This window comes from Xylocopa sonorina, chromosome 12 (assembly GCF_050948175.1).
Source record: "Xylocopa sonorina isolate GNS202 chromosome 12, iyXylSono1_principal, whole genome shotgun sequence".
Lineage (NCBI taxonomy): Eukaryota > Metazoa > Arthropoda > Insecta > Hymenoptera > Apidae > Xylocopa > Xylocopa sonorina.
The window spans coordinates 7,656,346-7,676,757 of NC_135204.1; the positions used below are offsets into that span (position 1 = coordinate 7,656,346).

Genomic DNA, 20,412 nt, shown 5'->3' on the forward strand with positions numbered 1-20,412 from the left:
TTAATAACTCCTAAATGCCGGACATCTTCATTCTGAACTACATTCGCAGACGCGTTAGAGTAAAAACATTCTTTTCAACCGAACGCAATCGCTCTATCGTTTGGCTAAACAAACGGAAGCGATACCAGAGAGATTTTTCGCACATGAATAATTTTTTACCCGCATTTCCTCCTTGATCCTCGAGCAGAACGCGTCGCTGGTGGAAAGTTGAGAAAAGTTCGCGGTTCAGAAGACAAACCGTGCGCTCGATTTTCATTAACCTACTTGATTCCGGCGAGCCTCAATCGGAACACCGATCCGGTAGACCTCGATCGGACCACTTACCTTGCCGTCGCACACGTTAATAGGCGACAATGTAATATCGTCGACCATTCCGTTCATTACACCGCTGGCTGGTTGTTATTGACTGCGAACGAAAGCGCGAGATTCCTCCATCGAAAGCGCCATTTCGTTTCCCCTCGTACACCCTAAAGTGGTGCAAACGTTTCAGCTAACTGTGCACTAATCTTGGCAAACCCTTTAAATGTCCAGGGAAATTTTTAATGTTACATTTTTCACTTCTAAGATTGTTATAATATCCGGTGTTGAAAATAAAATGTTTGGAAAAATTGAGAATTCTTTTGGTAAAATTATCGACTCACTGTTTCTAATTAAAGATGAGAGGTACACGTACATCGCAAACTTTGTTACTAGAATTCTAATGCTCGCAGGAATTCGAAACTATTTCGCGTGACCGATGTTAATAAATCATATTCTAATCAGGTAATTAAGATCAACCGGGAAATGATGCGTCATCCTTGTAAATTTGCTCACAATAGAAATTTGTTTCCTCGTATTATTAATTCGTGTTCCTTTTTATCTTCTTTCTCTGGAAAGAGGAATTTCTCTTCGAGAACGCTTCGCAGACGTTGCAGCCCCATCGACGGCGGGACGCGTTAATCCTTAAGGGATGCTCGTTTAATCTCGCCTTTGAAATCGTGTTTTCGCGTTTCGCCTCTCGATCGCAGCGGTGGATAAGGATTTCCTGGCCGATTCTCGTAACCGTGGCGAGCATTTCTAAATCGCATCGAATTGCGAGGAGAGATTCGCGATAACACTCGAGGGTTATGTTATATCGCTGCTAATTCGAGAAGTGGGAGATTTAAGAGCGAAGACACCTTCTGCTGTTCCAACGCGATTTCGCGGACGTTTCTTCAGAACACGATCCGCGGTTTAATGCACTCGCTGTGGAAACAACACGTTTATCTACCTCCGCGATTAACGCGTATCTGCTGAAGGAGAAGCGTCGTTTAATTAGAGAGAAAAAACGCTACTTGAACACGTATATCAAATAATTCGATTAAATTTTTTCTTCGCATTGAACGACGTTCTCTGGCCTGACGATTTTTATTCCCCGTCTTTCGTTGTCTCGAATTCTTTCGTTATCGTACAACGTCTGGTAATAGCAATTCAGACGGTCGCAATTTTCACCAGGAGACGCGGCTTTCGCTTATTACGTTACGTTCGCTCTCATTTTTACGTCGCGTCATTTACCATTTCAGAATCGCGTGATCCGGATTAATTGAACTTCCGCGGTTATTCAGCCGGCTACGTAATTGCGCCACCGTCGAGGATCATCCTTTACTCGAGCACGATAGGGATCTCCGACAACCAGGCGTTTTGTCAACATTCTCACGGGACATCCTCGCGATTCTATCGATGTTTTACTCGAAAAATCTCTCTGGACTTTCGACAGAATTTCCTCTCTACATCTTCGATAAAAAAAAAATAATTAACAGCCGCCACACTATCGAAGTTCGCCAACGAAAGGACGAACGTTCAAGGTAGAGCTCGAAGAGGCTTCCTCAGAGGCGTTCGTTCACGCTGGGCGATCTAAAAAAACCGGCGGCAGCGTGAGATCGGGTCGTGACAAAAACCGTAGAACATATTCCCGCTACAAGAACAGGTTACGGAAGTGACAGGAAGACCGACCGAACTCGATTTACAGAAAACGTGCGCGAGCATCGTCGCGAAAACGGGCTCGGTGCACTTCAGCGCCTGGGAACTGGGACGGAATGGTGTTTCCAAGGTGCATATCAGCCGCATCGATTATTGTGCAGTGCTCGAAACGATTTCGTGGATCGCGAAGGAGAGCACAGCTGAACGATATTCGAGGAATAATAGCGATCGTCGAATGATAGGACAAATAAGAGTAATTCGACGCGTGACACGATCCGTCGCGTTGTTTCGTGGACGCGATCGACATCAATGCGCCCATAGATTGAAACGAACGCAGAAAGACGAACTGGCGTGCGTTCCAGATCGGCTCGATTGGCGGAACGAGCCCGCTCCGCGGCGTTGGATAATAGTTCGGCTTGATTGGGGCACCCTCGTCCCCTTTACCAGCCATTATTTATTGAGAGGAACGCGTCGAGTAGCCACGGAGGCACTGTTCCTCGTTCTTCGCCTCGAACCGTCGAGAACCTTCCAGATCGGGGGCCATTTCGCGCGCGGGGCTGATCGAACTAGTTTCTCGATTTTAGCTCAGCTATTACGTAAGATCGATCGTTAGATGGATAATTAGAGCAGGTTAGGGTGAGACAGCCGACTCGATCGCAATTAGAATCGCACAAAAATTTAATTGCGATTGACAATTAAGTATCCAGTCCCGACGATTAGTCTTCTTTAATCGACGCTCGAGTCCAGATGGTTGTGTTTAATTAAAAGCAAGAAGTGATTTAGAGAAGTCATTCCGTGTGGATGGAAAACGACGATCTAGCGAGAAGTTTATTTTCCATGTCCCGTTACCACCGATCCGTCCAGGAAGCGACGTTTCTCAAACGTACCTCGCGGGGAAATCGTTATTGGCTGAATAATATATCCGTGGCTGGGCATTATCATCTTTGGCAAAGCGTGCGTCGCGGAAGATCGGCCGGATGGCCGGGTAATTGCCGTCGAGCAGCTTGAATATCGTTATCGATGACATAATCCGGCAAATGGCCACGTTCCTCCGCTTGTATATCATAATATCCGGTTTTGTCAACCGTGTCGTGCGCCGTCGCGATTCCTGCCAATTTTCCCTCTGTCGCCACAACGTTGGATAGCGTGTCCGCGGGCCTGTCAGAGTGGGTATCGAGGAAATCTGTCGAAACGATTACGCCTCGTAATGGCGATCGTGAAAGACCGCGTCCCGATTTCGAGGCTGACGCTGCTCGGAGCCGGATACTCCGTGGCACATTTCGCTTTCGTTTCAGTTGACAAATCGAACCTCGAGTGGGAGTTCCATCGCTCGTGCTTCGTCGCTGGCGCACATTTGTCGTGTTATCGTCGACAGTTGCGCTTGCTGCGCGGTTTTTTTACGGCCCTTTCTTTCACCGAGGTACTTGCGTTATTCCGATGTTACCAAGGCATCAAGAGTGGCTTTTCAACGCTGAATTTCACAATCACCTCAAAGAGAACGTTCATCGACGTCAGATTTGCTCTGTGGAAGTAAATCTCAGCGTCTACGCGCTGGCCCAAGTTCCATTAGCGAGTGAACGGTGCGCGGTTGGGTAGTTCTCCCCATAAGTCCAGCTAGACTTGGCTCAGACCCGATTCGAGCACCGCTGAATCGTTAACCGAGCCGTCTAACCCGGCAAAACCAGACGCAACCCAAAGCGATCCAGTCTCGAACTGGACGTGACCTAGACCCAGCCTACTTCGAAGACCTGTTAGGCTTAACCCAGACCTAGGCCAGCCAAACTGCGAAGCGGCTGGTGTTATCCTGCGCGGTACCGTTCGACGGTGTTAACATCTGTCCGGAAACTATTTACCCGGGTTTTGCGCAACAGCTGTCGTACCTTTCTTTCGCGGCCTTAATTTTCATTGCTCTTCGCCTGGCTTCAGCGGCGACCCAAATTTCCTGCTGCCTTTTCCATCGTCATCGACGGTCCCATCCGTTCTCATCGAGACCAAACTGGTCGCGCGTTTAACCTTCAAACTTTCGTGCTGGAAAACGTTCATTCTTCTTTAATCGTAGAAGAAATGGCCGCGACAATGAGATACGTGGAGGTTTCAACCTTCATTCTTCAATCGTGGAACACTGAAAAAAGCGACATCCTCAGGCGTTGTGTTCATCTGGCGACGTGGGCCAGCAGTGGTCCACACCTAGTTTGCTCTGTCTGGCAACGTGGACCACCAGTGGTCCACATCTAGTTTGCTCTGTCTGGCGGCGTGGGCCATCGATGGTCCACAGGCGTTGTGTTCATCTGGCGACGTAGGCCATCGATGGTCCACACCTAGTTTGCTCTCTCTGGCAACGTGGGCCACCGATGGTCCACACTTAGTTTGCTCTGCCTGGCGGCGTGGATCACTAGTGGTCCACATATGTATAGATACTTAGCATCTCGTGCACGCCAATCATGCAGACATGGAAAAAATGCACCGGGTAGAACGTGTTAAAGTTGGGAATCGTTTCAGAGAAGAGATGAACGATTCCATTACGCGTCTCGTTCATCTCTTCGAAGGATCCTAGGACGGACCCCAACCACGGTTGAATGGATATCGTTATGCGCTTGGTGCGCGCATGAATCGCATGGTCGTTCTTGGAACGCTCTCGTGGCAGACGTCCGCGCCGCCATCGCGTCGTAAAACTCGAATCTGCCGCGCTTTTTACACGGGCGGGGACTTTCGAAACAGGAAGCGTTCCTTCGTGCGAGTCCGGTTTTATTAAAAATTCATACTTCGTCGCTGGCTCGGTCTGTTTCTTCCGTAAAATCGCGAATTTGCATTCACGGTCGTTGTACACATTCCGTGTCTAGTCTCGTGGATGGAAATCCACGGATTATGCAGCCGGTTTTACAGCTACAGAGCATCGCTACCAGGACACGTCTCTTGGCCTACGGGACGTTTGATATTCCGCTGTATCCTAGTTGAATAACGGCGAGCATTAGCATTTTTTTCAACCAATATAGACGATATGAATGTTACCTTCAACTGGTTGCTTCTATGAAACAGTTTTTGATGAAGCAAATTTGGAGAAAAAGGTATCGTGCAAATGAAAACTGAATGTGAACGAAATAGGATGAACAGGGAATGGTTGCAACAGAGATTCTACTTGTGTGGTCGATCGCAATTGATGAATGAATTGCGATGATACGATTAATTAACGAAGCAGCCACTGTTTCGTAATGGGTGGCATTTTGTAAAAGTCTAACCTAGGCGAGACATGCGGATTATCCGATATTCCGTTGGATAACGAGAAGAATGGCAGGGAAAGAGAGTCGAGATCCCACCTTGGCGGGTATTCTTTAGCCCGATTAAAATTTAAAAGTGGAAAATTGCACGGCCCAGAAAACCGGCTGGCACGTCGGTTAGATAAATGTGCCTGTGAAACGGACGAGGCTCTCGTTCGCTAACGATTTACGCTTAAGACCACGGATTAAGACGCTGGGAAACGGCTAAATGAGTCTCTTTGTACACACGGTAGTCCTCCTTTTCTTCTGTTTTTTTTTCTCTTCTTTTTCTCTCCCTCTCTCTCTCTCTCTCTCATACGTTCGTCTGAAGGGGAGAGAAAAAATGAACTCGACGCATCCGCTCGAATCGCGTGGCGTGCGACAGAAAAACCGGGTGACAGTTTAGGCGTAAAAAGCGTGTAATGATCGTGCTTTCACTTTCGCGAGCGGGGCGTTATGGTCGTCGATAGCGTCGCGAGTGGAAGAGGGACGGGAAAAGGAGGGTAATTATTTCGCTTATCGTCGTGAGCCATCGTGGATCGTGTCCCACGTTACAATATACCCTCGTAAACTAATGCATTCGGATTAGGTTAATTAATTAAATTTAACAATTATTTAATTATTACCCTTCTGATACCGTTCGCAATCACGCGAGCTGAATGGTGAAACGTGGAGACAGGAATACAATGGGCAATCGGTGATTCAGTTGGCCAATTTAGTCGAGGGAAAATCATCAATGGCCGTCAGAACTGTTCTCGCGTGGAAGATCGTATGGTAATCAAATATTTTTTACCCAATTACTCCTCAGCTCCGAAGCGGATAAAAGTAAATAGAGAAATTCGCTTGATCACCGTCTCTGTCTGTATAAATAATCTATTGGCGGAAATTACGACCCGTCTACAAGAAAAATGTTGCGATCGTTCAACTGCCTAATCAATTTTTTACACATCGATTGTTTTCGTTTCGTAATTACCGTCCATTAGCTCAGTGAAATGTATAATTACAGCGGATAGATATATTTAAATTCTACTTAATCACTCGATCACCGATATACCGTTCGCTCGACCGACTAATCATCTTTCGCTCGTTTCGAAACACCGCGGGAGTATCAGAAGACGGCTCGATTAGAATCCAAACTGCTCGATAAAATTGACGAGCGGTTCGTGAGAAAAATTTTACGATCGTCTTTCTTCTTTTTTTTCTATACAATGTTCGTCATCGACTATCGTACAGTTCTGAGGAGCCGCGTTAGAAGTTTACCATTTTACGATTACGACCGTGTCCGACGAAGAATTCCAGGAATATATTTAATACTTGCAACAATGCACTCGTTAGCCGGCGATGCCGATGGTTTGTTCGCGGAAAAGAAAAAGACGAGCAACAATTGCAGCCACTGGAACGGACAATTAATCCTATCGAGGCTCGAACGATCGTTGGAACGCGGCAACGCGAGAATCGAGATAAACTTTATTTCGTAGATTCCTCCTTGCCAAACACCCGTTACTATTTCCTCCTAACTGTTCACCTCCGTCCGTCTCCATTCTCTCGGCTGGCGCTCGTTTCGCCTCTATCCGAAGAAAACCGGCGTTATTAATATTAATTATCCCCGTCTAAGGATGTATCGGCCGCTCGAACGGTACCCACCGTTATCAGCGTCGATTAATCGTTCCGAGTTATCCTTCGAAGCTGTTTGCATTCTGGTTTTATTAGTACCACGAAGATGGCGACATTCCATCCAGTCGTCGCGAGGAACGTTCCTTTTCTATTCTCTCCCGCGATAGTTCGAGAAGCTTTTCCAACTATTTCTACAGAAAATTCTACAGAAATAATGGAACCTCCGCGAGAATTGGCTCGCGCGAATTTTATCAATCATATTCGACAGATATATGATGATGAAGTAAGTTGTTTTGCTACGAGGAATTTATTCGAAAAGAATTTGTCTAGTCTCAGTTAACAACCGCATTTACATATCTTAATCCTGATGGTATTTGGCTGTTAAGCGATAACGTTGCTCGTGAAATGATTATAAGACGGGATTTTTTCTCGATCAATTCGCAATATTGATTTTAATTGAATTGATATAACGTATGAATATATAGCTGTCAAATGTATTAAGTGGCATTAAATTGTACGTGTCGTTCGAGCGATGACGTTGATGGAACTTTTCAAGAGGATGCATTACCTTCATGCTTCTTTTCGTATAATACACTTTTTGCACCGTTTGCACCAGCCTGTGTCTCCAATTATTATTGCAACGCGTAATATGTACCTCTGGCTCGTGCTTATTACCCGTCCAGATTAATGGCGAGGAAGAAAAATTTCTTCTTTGTCACGTACAGGCGATAGCTCGTGAAATTCTCGTTAATCGATCAACTTTTTTCAACGATTACACTATCGCGAAATGTTAACGTTCCAAATAAAGAATTTTTATCAATTCACTTAAAAACTTATTTACATTTATAGCAGAACGCGTTTATTTATCCATCATCTCTTCATTTCCCTTCAGTACGACTTTTTTAATTGTTCGTTCGTGCTTCAATCTTAAAATAATAAAGAAACAGTTATAAATCGATAGAAGAATCCATTCTCCGTGCGGGTCGTTAAAAAAATATGGACTAACCCGTTCGAAGGAGTAAGAAACGCGGTCCAAAGTCGCGTCTCACCCCGGTTTTTCTTTCCTCCACAGCAACTGGAGGTGACTCACCCCGTATATACCCATCTGTTCCCAATGTCCATGGGGTCCCGCGGGCATCTCCCTTCCCATGGACCACGGTAAGTCGACCGCCTCGTTCCCTCCGTTCACGTTTCCCCACCGATCTCGCCCGACGACCCTCGAACGGCCCCTATTCAAAGACTTCGTCCGGCGTCTGTCGGCAGTTAGTCGCGGTACGCTCGTTGCAACGCGTGTCTCCGTCCCGTTTCCACACTTCGCGTCGCCGATCAACCCCATTTTACACGGTCTTTGCCAGGCCTAACAAAGAAACACCAACGCGGTCCTGCATCAGACTGTCCCCGCGTATCGACGCGTTCATTCCATCGCCAAGTGTCCAGTGTGTCCAACAACTGTGGTGCAACAGGTCCGACTCGTTCCCAAACTCTGCTCATTTGTGTTCTCAACGTTGGTATCAGAAAATTGATCGATTCAAACATCATTAAGTAGGATAACAGAGTTCCTTTTTGGGTTGAGTGGTACGATAGACTGTGGGATTCAGGTTTAGGGTGTTTCAGATTTTCTAAATTATCGATAAGAGTCTTTTGGAGTTGATTTAGGTCAGACGATAGACCGTGGGGTTTCGAGTAACCGTGAAGTAGTTAAGCTGTTCGTGGAGCACTTGGACAGGGACTCTGAGAAAGTCTCGTGTGAAAGTAACGAAAAAGTGTCCAAGATCGTTGACTGGCTTCTCTCAAGACTGTTCAAAGGATTACTCTGGTGTAGCAGGGATCCCTATTGCGAGGTACCGCGAGGCTTGCACACCCAACGACAGTAACGATCTTTCGTAGCACGTTCAAATCTACATCAATCTCTGTCGCGTTCAATCCTACATGAGAATCACGATCCACTCCCACGTTGAAGAGCGTCCGGACACCGTGCACCGGGTCGTGATCCAAGGATCGCAGCCGCGAGGCGTTCGCGTTCCAACGAGCAGAGATCGCGCGAGGGTTATCCGAGGAGGAGGTGGAAAAGTCGAGGAGAGAAGATCGACGACGGAATTGGGGAAGAAGAAAAAATCGCCGAGGCTGCGGTTCCAAGGCCAGGCTACCTGGCACAGATAGTCGAGCGAGAAGAAAGTTCTGCATCCGGTTCGAGAGACGACTACTACTACTACTACTACTACGTGTCCACCTTCCCTGCTCATCCTTGACGATTTCGTAATTCGCTGAGCTGAGCCGCGTAACCGAATTTCACCGTTCGCGGAGACAGACGGTTACAGCTGCGGCGGAGGATGGTGGAATCCGGTGTGGGATGCTCGACGATATAGCTGACGTACTCGCGAGCTCGTTCGCGGTGGAAAAACGGAAGGAACGAGATGCGTCGGGGGCCAGGCTGCGCGATGGCGATTGAATGGAGCTAATTCGTGGTGGTTTCGACCGTCTACCGTCACGGACGACTCGTCCCTCTCTCGTGAGTTGAATAAGCTTGCATTCATTCCTCCCTTCCTTCGTTTCTTTCCTATCTCATTAACTTTGGAGTACTCTTTGGTCTTAAATTTGTATTCTATTTTGCATCCTAAAAATGCGCTTCGAATATCTAAACGAGAAGCTGGTTTCCATAGAGTTTCGTTTAGTTTGTATTTATATGATGGTTGTTATTAAATGGTATCCTTGTATACCGATTTTAAGTATTTCCAGCGACGAGTTAATCTTTGGGTTTAATGTACAATTTAATGTACCAATCACGATCGAATTAAGTAGTTTTTTCGCGAACGCAGTGTCGATAATGGAATACAAAATTGGAAAGATATTATTTGCATACTGATCGATGTTTCTCTGTCGATATTGCGAACTCTTGTTCGCGATTTATTGAAAGAATGGTGGAACGCGTTGCGCGCACTATCTCGAACAGGGTTGTTTCTTCAGAACCTCTTAACCTTGTCACTGTATTGCGGCAATACGCAAATTGCCACGAATACGTCACTATGATTCATTATCCGACCCAGAGAATTACTAAATTAGAACGTTACTTTCGATTTCTCTCAACGCACACCCAGCTCGTTCACCACGCTAAGATTAGCCCACGAATTTTCGCGTATCTCGTTCAAGAACATTTCGAACATCAAGAATTCCACTTTTTTTCCACCGTGTCTATTTTTAAACCTAAACGCACTCGCGTGTGCGACGGAAGAGAAAAGAGAGAGAGAGAAAGAAGAAAAAGCATGAAAGAACGCGTCCTACTGGGTCTGCTAGTGGACCCATCGATAAGACTGCTGAACAGGCCGGTGCATTTAACGCGATAATGATGGAGACGGACCAGTAAAGTTCTACAAAAGCCTCAAGCTTCAAAAACAATCGTCAGACAAACTTGGCTTCGTAAAACTCCTCGAAAAAGGGATCGATTTATCTGTAAAACAACAGGGCAATCAGCCACTCAAATATACCAGTCGATATACACTAAAATATACACGGTCGTAAGTTCGAGCTGGTACAATGCGCCCCGTCAAAGAGGCGCTACCGTTCGACGCGAGACAAAGCGAATATTGCCGCGCAGACAAAGCTAGCCGTATGGAAAGTCGAGACGAGAGAGCTGACTGGATACTGTTGTTGTGCGTGTCTGCTCCAATTGCGATTTCTCGCTTACGCGTGCTAATTAACCCTAATTGTGCGACGCTCGTAGTAGGGGTAGAACGGAAAAAAGAAAAAAGAACAAAATTGAGAGGAGAGGAGGGAACCGGAGGCGATTTCACTCAGGCTGCGCGGATCCTTCTTCGTCGATCCTCGCGAACAATGATACCATCGACGATGGTATCGTTTCGCGTGATCGTTTGTTCACGTGTACGCGGACGCGTCACGCGTGTCTAGGCTCTTTCAACACGATGAAAGTTCCGTGTTTCGTGTGCGTGTGCACGCACAGCTGCCAGCGAGAAACACAGCCGGTTACGTGGAACGACAGTCAACCCGGTTATGTCAAACCCTTTGCTCGTTGGGCCCACCTAATGGAGCGTCTCACGTGCTCCTTGCACTGACCAGAGATACGTACGGCTTTTGTCTGTCGTTACCGCCTGCCCAAGCCTTGATGCTTTTTTTCATACCATCGATAGCGATCTCCTTTTCCCTTTCTTTCGTTTTTTACTGCCGGAGAAAAGTTGGCACTTTGTTCCGTGCATGCTAGAACGGTTTCTATGCTGGCAGAGATAATTCGCGTTCTAGCGGCATGTATTATTTGAAGAGAGAATGCTTGGTACGCGACATTTAACAACCGTAGATATTTTTAAAGGCAGTGGTCAAGTTTTTTCGACTTATTTGCGTCGCACGTATGTGCGAAATTTGTTTCGTTGTGGAGAGTGAATAAATCTACTGGTTTTTCAAATTCGTTGCGATTGCGTAAGGTACAGCTGTGTAGAGCTCCAATCTTTTGGCCCCAATAAAGGTTGACCAGTTATCGTGAACCCATGTCACGACACGCCCAGCCAGTGATCTTGACGAATTCAATTTACGACCCGTGGATCCAGTTTCTCTTGAGTATGGTCACTGCAACATTTCGGAACGGCACACTTGCCTGCCGGCCATGTGCCGGCGGACAGACACGTTTTCAGCGTGGAACGTCGAAAACATTGGACGTTCACACGCGTTTATATTTAAACCGCGCCGTACACTCTTCGATGGTCTTTTCAATTGCGAACGATGGTCTTTAATAACCTTGACCCGTGTCGCGGAGAAGATCAGTGAGTCGAACACGAGATTCCCCAACCTTTATAGACTTTCATTGGGCTTTTATTCTGATTTACGAACTTGCCTGGCGATGAAATTCCAGGCATTTCGTACGCGATTGCAAGCGCGATATACTTATTGAGAGATCTGCGTGTGCAAGACGGATCGTGACACTTTCCCTTGCACGCGATATCTTGTCCATCGAAACGCCTCGTCGACTTGCGTTTCTGAACCCAGTGGCCCGAGAAGGACAAAGCTTTTTCACGCCACCTCGGTCTCTGTTCCGTTAGCGACGCTTTGCTGCTTCAAGTATTCCATTTTTCCGTTTCGAGCAGGAATTATTATGTTTCAGACGATCGCACTATCGTTAAATCCACGTAGAATCGATTATTCCAATGGAATACTTCAGCAGTTAAAAGTCGAGCATCGTTAACCCTGCGCTACTGGTAAGGTAGGTCACGTCCGTAACCCTTGAGCCGCAAGAGTAGCTTCGTACTGTTTGGTAATAAAATACCAATTAAAAGTTGACTCAAAGACGAGCCGTCTGATTCGTCGCCCGGCTGAGAAAGAGCGGCTCTATTGGAGAACACTCGCGAAACTTTTTGCGGCCGCTGTACATCCAGAGGTTAGAGCAAAGAACATCGGCGTGTCCGCGCGCGCCGCGGAGCGACGGCCAGGTAGAAGGAGGTGCAAAAGGTGAAAAACAGTTTGCCATCAGCATAACCGGTTTCACGTATCCCAGAGACCATGCGTCTCGGTGTTTTCTCTGGCACGGCCGGATCGCGACGATTCGGCCAGCCGTGAGGTCCTTTCCCGATCATAATCGATCTGAGACCGCTACCAGTCCCTCTATCGCTGTACAGTTAAACGTGTCGACTGGTTCTCCTCCGTTGCACTCTTTCGTTTCGTTTCCGCTTGTATCTTCGGTTGGTCACACGTCTCGTTCCACGGAGATCTACAACGACTAGGGTAGACTAGGTTATTGGAATGCTAGATTTGTCTGTCCGTTATGTGACTGAAGAGTAGGAACGATGCATACCAAGCGAGTGGAGTTTGGTGTACGGTGTAGAGCAAGGTTTCTTACGCTTATGTAGTCCTAGGACCCAAGCCTCAAGCAACAACCCTCAGGTGTCCATGGACCACAGTTTCAGAACCGCTGGCGTAGAGTTCCAGGCATTGAAACGAAATTTTTTGGCAATTTCTGATCAGCTTATTATCTGAGATCTCATTATAATCAGATTAAACAAACAAGCTACAGGTTTGAATTGTCGCGTTAGTAGAGTCTAAGGAAAAGTGTAACAGAGGAGGGACCGAATAATAGGTGGGCCCATCGCGATGGAATTTTCTGCCCAATTACCGTCATACCGTGGGCAGTTGCGCGGAGTTCGCTGGGCATGAGTCATTGACTTTTCTTCTTTAAACAATGGCACCCTGTCTTTCGTCATTCCTGTCATACTCGGCCACTTCTCCGCCCGGTTTATAAATAAACAGACCAATAAAAGTCTAGTTGGTGGGGCGTGAAAGCTACCGTAACAAGTCCCAGTATCGTTTCGCGATACCTTGACACGGCCGGCTCGTTCCAGATAAGCTTTCCACCGTCCGTTCTGCTCCCCTTATCCGCGAACCGGTCGTTTTTCACTTTCCACGCGGCTCCAGGGAAACGGTGGAGAAAAGAAATGATAAAACGGGAAGCCGTTGCCATTCAGGGCTGGGAAAGGTCAAGGATAATCCCAGCTGGGGTCCGCGACCGCGCGAAACACGACGGAGACCTCGTCCAAGATAACCTCTGGCCATTTAGCTGATGGTAATGTTCTCGATGGGCGATCTTCGCTTGATAAGTAATAAACCAAGCTCGTGTAGCATCCTGGCGGCGTACAGGGGCGAGGGTATCCCTCGATGGAAGTGTAATTAGCCGGAGATTGCAACCTCTGCTTCGCTGAGTCGTCGAATAAACATCGCCTTCGAAGGGAATCCCCATTTCCTTTTTTATTCCTCGCTCGCCGGAAGCAAGCGCACGATTACGATACTCGAGCCTTCTAAGTTGCGTCAACCGTCGGAAAAAACACTTCCTGTTATTACCATACTCCTTCTGAACAGATGGCGGGCTGATATAAATTGCTGCGTGCAGGATTACGAACATTGAGCTCGATTTGTATAACAAAGACTACATATCGTTCCATAAAAATGTATTGAAATGTGTTAAAACGACCTTGAACCCAATGTATGATCTCCAGTAAGGAGAAATCGTGTTGGACGGAGTATTTCCTCTTTGGCGCCGAGAATTCAATTTCGATTAACGTCGTAATTGTTTCGAAACGGCGGGAAACTGTTCTATTTTCTGACGACTGCAAAAATTGGTTCCCTTCCAGACGCAGCGCTGTACAACATCCGCGTGAGTGGAGCCGGGGCTACGTAGCCAGCGTGTCCCGATCGATACGCAGCTAGTCTCGCGAGGCAGTAAGAAGATGTTGCAGAACTGCAGCGGCGGTGGGTCCAGATGCGCCAGGCGTGCCCTGGTCTTCGTCTTCGCCTGGGGCCTGGTGATGATCGCGGCGGTGCAGTTCCGCCACGTGGAGAACAGCTTCAGGGAGTCGCCGACCGCCGAGGAGTCCAGCAGCGAGATGCTGATCGAGGACGTCTATCGTAGACGAGAGATAATGAACAACCGTGGCTCGTCCAGCCTTGGCCTCTCCAGGTACCTCTTGCAGAGGTCCTCAGCGGACTCGAGTTTCTCCAATTCCGGTGGCTCGAGCCTCCTGACAACGTTGACCACCATGTCGAACACTCCCACGAAGAACCCGTTGGAGTTGGAGCCGCTGTTGGACAAAAGGCCAGCGAAAACGGAGGAGGAACTGATCCAGGAGATAGAACAGAGGCTACCCAGCCTGCCTCTGGCTTATTGGAGCAAGACCAGCAAGTACTCCGGTGGCCAGAGCAAGGCCAAGGGCAACGACAGCTGTTCCAGCCTCAAATATCCCTCTATCTACGATATAGAGTTCAATAACGTATACTGGCAAACGATGAGGACGAGCAATGGCACCTTCCAACTGTTCGGCGCGTTTTACGACCGTCGCAAGCTCTCCAGAATTGGACCAGCCATCAGGATCGTTGGGATGATCGACAGGATCGAGCCCACCGTGAAGACCCACTGTCAATTGTGGTACGACGGAGAAAGGGAGCCGAAAGTGGTCGAGACCCTCGAGTACAAGTACATCTGGTACCCGAAATGGGGTAACTACAAACAGGGTATTTATCAGCCTTACGTGATCGCCTGTAAAATTCCTCAGTCTCATTGGTTGAAGGGGCCACCAGCCTCGGTGTCAATGGTGGAGAAACCCTGCGACACCCCCAGCAATAACCTCAGAGTGATATACAATAAGCCTGAGCACAAGAAGGACTTCGCGGTTTGCGTGAAGGGGTTGGACTTTCTCCATGAAGATCTGTCCGTCAGATTGGTCGAGTGGATCGAGTTGATCACGTTGCTAGGCGCGGACAAGATCTTCTTCTATCAGCTCCAGGTTCATCCGAACGTCACCAAGGTTCTGGACTATTATCAGTCGCTGGGCAAGGTACACGTGACGCCACTGACTCTGCCTGGCGGGCAGCCCAACGTGCCCGCCTTTCAGCACATGTACTTGACCAAGAAGACCAACCACAAGAGGCAGAACGAGCTGATCCCGTACAACGACTGCCTGTACAAGCACATGTACGAGTACGAGTACATCGCTCTGTTAGACGTCGACGAAGTGATCATGCCTGTCAAGGACGGCACGTGGCAGGACCTGATGAAGAGGGTCCTGAAGAAGGCGTTCAAGATTAGGAACGAGACCAGAGCATCGTACAATGTGAGGAACGTGTACTTCTTGGACGATCTGCTGCACTCGCATGGATACTTCAAGGATATACCAAAGTGGGTATCGATTTGGAATATTCTTCGTGTTGATGATTAGAGAAGTTTATAGAGAGACGTATTCATGCTCAGGATTTAGAGATACCACTGTCTTTTTTTTAGATGTTTTATCTCGAGAAGATGAACGACACCGTGAGGAAGAGTTGAATAATTATTGCAATTTTGTTCTCTGCTCATTTTCTAGTTTCTGAGATTTTCATGACAGGAGAATCGCGTCGGATGCTTTTAGAAAGGACTCCGCTTCCTTCGCTGATGATTGTACTAATTAACGTGGAGTTGCATCTGCGCTGTTAGCCTTAGCTGTTAATTAAGTCGGATTGCGGAATTTAGGTTGTGCGCAATGATAGCATTAGATAGTATCAATAATGACGGTATTCTTCACGTTGCCTGTTTCGAAACGCGGATAAATTGCACCCAAGATATCCCTCTTGCCATTCCGTCTGTATCATTAAACGTATTGGCAAATTTCAACGTAACCAAGCGGCGGACTCCTGTTTTTAATATAAATGACGACTATCGAAAGCGATTTCGTAACTCGCCCCGAACGCTGTGGTAGTGAAAACTAAAATCGTAACGTAATAGGTAAATTCGAAATTTGAATATTGACACACTCGTGTCGAGCTATTTTTCGCGAACTTTCTCTATAAATCGGACTATTATACTGATTTAAGGATATCTTAACATATCCGTAGTGAAACTGCAATAATTATTTCCGATAAAATCTAAATAATTGTATATTAAAAGAACTTGAAATCCCCAAGACGTAACGCAAACCAGTCCAGCGAGAAAATAGCAAATTTCCTCAAAGTCGCGCGCATGTTCACAGATACATGCACATGCTGCAGCACGTCTACCGTTCGAAGAACTTCACCAAGCCCAATCAATACATCAAGTGCTTCCACAATCCGGAGAGGGTGGTCACCTTGCACAATCACTTCCCGCTGGCCTGTCTGGGCGCCGGATGCACCAGTTATCCCATAGAGACGGAGGACGCCCAGCTGCAGCACTATCGTGCCGATTGCGTCAAGTCGTTGAAGAAGACCTGCGTCGAGTACAGGGAGAACAGCGTGTTGGACACCACGATATGGCGGTACAAGGACCGACTAGTCGAAAGGGTCACCAGGACGTTGGAAACCCTCGGTTTTTTTGGACCAAGCTAGCCCTATCAGACGTCTCTGAGTCTGTTCAATCGCGTGCTATCGACGACGAAGCTTGAAACCGGTCCCTTCGCTCGTCTCGTTCCTCTTTCCATCGACTTCCACCACGATGGCCCGTCGTGCGCGAAGTTTGCCGCTCGAACGGTCGTTGGAAACGCGTTTGCTCGGACGAACGAAGAGTTCTCGTTCTGCCTAGAATTTCAACGCGACTATACGGTTCCGATTATCGACTAATCTTATTGGAATTGAGAATTGAACGAACGCTGGAATCTTGTTGAAATTGAAAGCTTTCTAATGGAGCTAACTTAGAGCTTGGACTTTTATATCGCGTTTTTCACCTCGATTTATTATTTACAGAGGTGTCGAGGTTCTTTATTCAACGAATTGGAGTATCGAAGCGTGCTCGAACCGAGGCGTCCGTTCGTTTCCACCGACCTGTTCGAAGTTGATAAAGGCTGTGGTAATTCTGGCGAAACGATGACAACGATTAGCGGGTAATCGGGCTGGGTAAGGATAAGCGCGAACGATCATCCGATCTGTGACACTGGAGGAGGAAAAAGTAATCGCGGAATTGAAATTCAAGCGGAATTACCGCGGGACGACCTTCAGTATGGTCGCAGAGTCAGCGGTTCTCCAGTTGACCATTATTATACTAGCAACGGAGGCAGTTTTTGCCTCCCCAAGATCGAATATCGTCGAACGCAATCGAAACAGCGGCGATTAGAGTCGCAGCTCGGGTGCTTGAAATTCGAGCCGGCTGAAACTCGTTCCACTGATCAAAAATCGAAATATTCGATCGCTTGAATGTCTATTAATCGAGGAAACCTTGCTCGCGAGGAGAACTGAAATTTTCTAGACTCTTTCAAGGACAAGCACAGCGAATAATTCGAAAATTGAAAGCGTATCGAGTTGCACTGGAGCAACCAGTGCTGGCATCTTTAAAATACACTTTGAATTGAAGAAAAAAAAGAAAAGTAAGAACAGAAAATTGAAGAGGAACGAACGATCCTAAGCGAGAATCGTCAAGTCTCTGCCACTTTTAATTCCATTCAGTGTCATCTTGTAATCAATTGATTTGAACAACGAAAATTGGCAGAGACTCATGGATATCGTTGCTCTTATCTTTCCAACGACTCGTGCTAAAGCTTCGTCGCATTCCTTCGTCGTACCTTAAACTAGCCATTCTGTTATTCCGTTTCAAATAATCCAAACGCATCCTGTACGGATCCATCGAGCTTAAACTCGATCCGCGAGAAGGAAAAGCTGTTCAATTACTTCTCGTCGAGAAGAAAAACGTAAATAATCGCTCGGTGGATGAATACAGGATATCGTTACGTTTCTTTGCTTTCTCGATCGGTTACGTAACAGGAAGATGCATTTCTAGCGTGGATAAGGCGTGTCGATAGACCGTTCAACAGAGCCGCGCGACGTTACGTTAGTATTAAGACTATTATCCTCCTCGAGTCTAGAACCACGTTTCCCTCGTTTCCTCTTATTTCTTCCATCCGTTTCCTGGCGTCGAGCCGGAAGTAATCGCGCGAAGGGGTCCTTAGCGAGTTCCCTCATCAATTTACTCGAAAGAAAGCCGATTATGCTTGCAAGATGCGAATCAGAACGCGTGAAACAGCATCGATCCTCAACTCGAGATCGTCTTCCATCGAGTACTCTTGTTCAGAGTCTCTAAAAAGTGTGTTACACAGAAATTGTCAAGTATCTCGGTTCGAATACCGTCTCCCGTTCACGATCGACGCTGTAACTCGAGTTCACGGTAAACCTAACGATCGTAATTCGATCCGAAGAGCGTCATCGCTCGCGCGTTTCACCAGGGACGCGACGAAAGCCCCCTCGCCTGTTAAAGTTCGGTCACGTAAACGGTGGACGGCACGAAATAAATCGTCCCCGGTTGCGGACGCTTCTCGGGGACGTTACGCGACGCTCTCAACGTTTCCCCTCGTGCCTGTATCGAGCGTCCCTCGTCTTGCGTAATCGTGCCGTCTTCCAAAGAGGAATTTCTTCCAATATCGCCCTCTCGTCTTACCAAGTAGAGTCACGTATTCGGAATATTTAACGAACGAGCGTGTAATTTAAAGGAAAGAAGGAAAGGAAGCAAACATTTGTGATATTTTGGATAGTGACAAGGCTGCACAGTTCTTTGTACAGGAACGAAACGGCGCGCGTACGTCCGCGGAACGGCTGAATGCTTTCTTCTCGAGCGCGTTTCCCTGTTAACGCGAGCCAGCGATCGCCTGGCTCGGTTCCTCTACTACTTTTCGCATGGTGAACCTCGATCGCTTTCTATCGCGACACGATCGTTTCCTCTCGTCACTTCTTTTTGTGCCGTTCGGTGAGAGCGCGATTGACGTTGCACCATAAAACTAACTTGTAAACTATGTATCGCTATCATTATTATTGTTATATACGTAATTGTATTAACGTTACGCGTACGCGTATGACAGATTTGTCAGTCGAACTAGTTCCCTCGAGGGATATTTATGCTCACGTACACGCAGGCATAGACACAGTGGCGTGTAATCGGTGTACGATCGCAACGAACAGACTGAACGATGATATTTCTGTTTCGAAGGATGAATGAATTGCGCTCGATTTCGCGGTGGTTCTCCGAGAACGTCCCCAGCGGTGACTTCTTGTCTCCGATTTATTACTTCTCGGGTGATTGTTCCAGCGGGAATAGCGAAATCCGAGCAGATCGAAGTGCCTAAAATCGTTAGGACGCGAGTGGAACGCGTCCCTCGGCTCAGTCTCCACGATCGACCTCTCGTCTTTTATGTAAATACACGGAAAGAGTCGGTTGGGATAATAATAAACTAGATGTAAAGGAGGACTTGGGTTTCTGTGCCTTGTTCCGTCGAGTTCTACCCTTCATCGAGAGGCTATTCGTTAATAATCGATGATTAAATGAAATTTCATTTGAATGAAGCTAACGCATAATACTGGCAAAGAATTCTACGTAATATAATATATAATTATATGAAAAAGTATTTCAATTAATTGTGAAATAAATTAAACTTCGAGTACATGTGCTGCCATCTCTGTGAAAAGTGCTCAAACTGGTCGCACAGCGTTATCGATGGCGAAGTGAACTCTTGACGACTAGTGGCGCCATCTGTTGGAATTTGCAGGAACTAGAGCTTCGAAACTTTCCCGAGAGATGGCGCCACCAGACGCAGAGTAGTTCACTGTTGAGTCGATAATGCTGAGCGACCAGTTTGAGCGTTTTTCACAGAGATGGCGCCACGCATCTGATAGATGACTTTTATGAAAATTTAATTAATTCGCTTTGAAATAATGTAGAATAATATGAAATATATAATAGATTGCGATTTCTAAATAAATGACACGATTGCTCTGTCTTGTACCTTGACTCTAATTACTCGAATTAATACTTAAATGCCTTTTATAGAGATTCAGAGAAAAAGAACCATACACCGACAAAACAGATAGGAATAGACTAATCGCGGACTAACTTTCCGAGGGTCTACTGCCAACCTGATATCCAAAGAATTTAAATCATGCGATTAACATCATTTCAACGACACGCGACGATATTTCATGTTACAATTCAATGCTAAACATAGACGATTTTCACCAGAAAAACGATGAAACATCTATGTGGAAACAGAAATTATAACAACGTCTAAATACAATTAAAAGAACGTAACTTCTGTACTTAAATAGTGATTGAACAATTGTTTAGAATGATAGATCTTCAGGAATAGATCCATGCGTTCGTAACTAGCAGAAGAGTGATTTCTTTTGCTTATAGATT

The 20,412-nt window shown here is 46.7% G+C and overlaps 1 protein-coding gene across 2 annotated transcripts in view; it reads left to right on the forward strand.

Annotated features, from left to right (window-relative positions):
• The window catches only part of LOC143429849 (uncharacterized), a 31,169-nt gene extending 14,361 nt beyond the window's left edge, over positions 1-16,808 (forward strand). The window contains exons 1-3 of one of the 2 annotated variants that reach the window (XM_076905664.1): positions 9,130-9,315; positions 13,928-15,468; positions 16,295-16,808. In XM_076905664.1, coding sequence (XP_076761779.1) covers positions 14,024-15,468; positions 16,295-16,628 — 1,779 coding nt within the window. In that variant the 5' untranslated portion in view covers positions 9,130-9,315; positions 13,928-14,023 and the 3' untranslated portion in view covers positions 16,629-16,808. Of the gene's footprint in view, positions 1-9,129; positions 9,316-13,927; positions 15,469-16,294 lie in introns of those variants that run through there. The other variant, XM_076905663.1, reaches the window with a different exon arrangement.
• Positions 16,809-20,412: the final 3,604 nt, after the last annotated feature.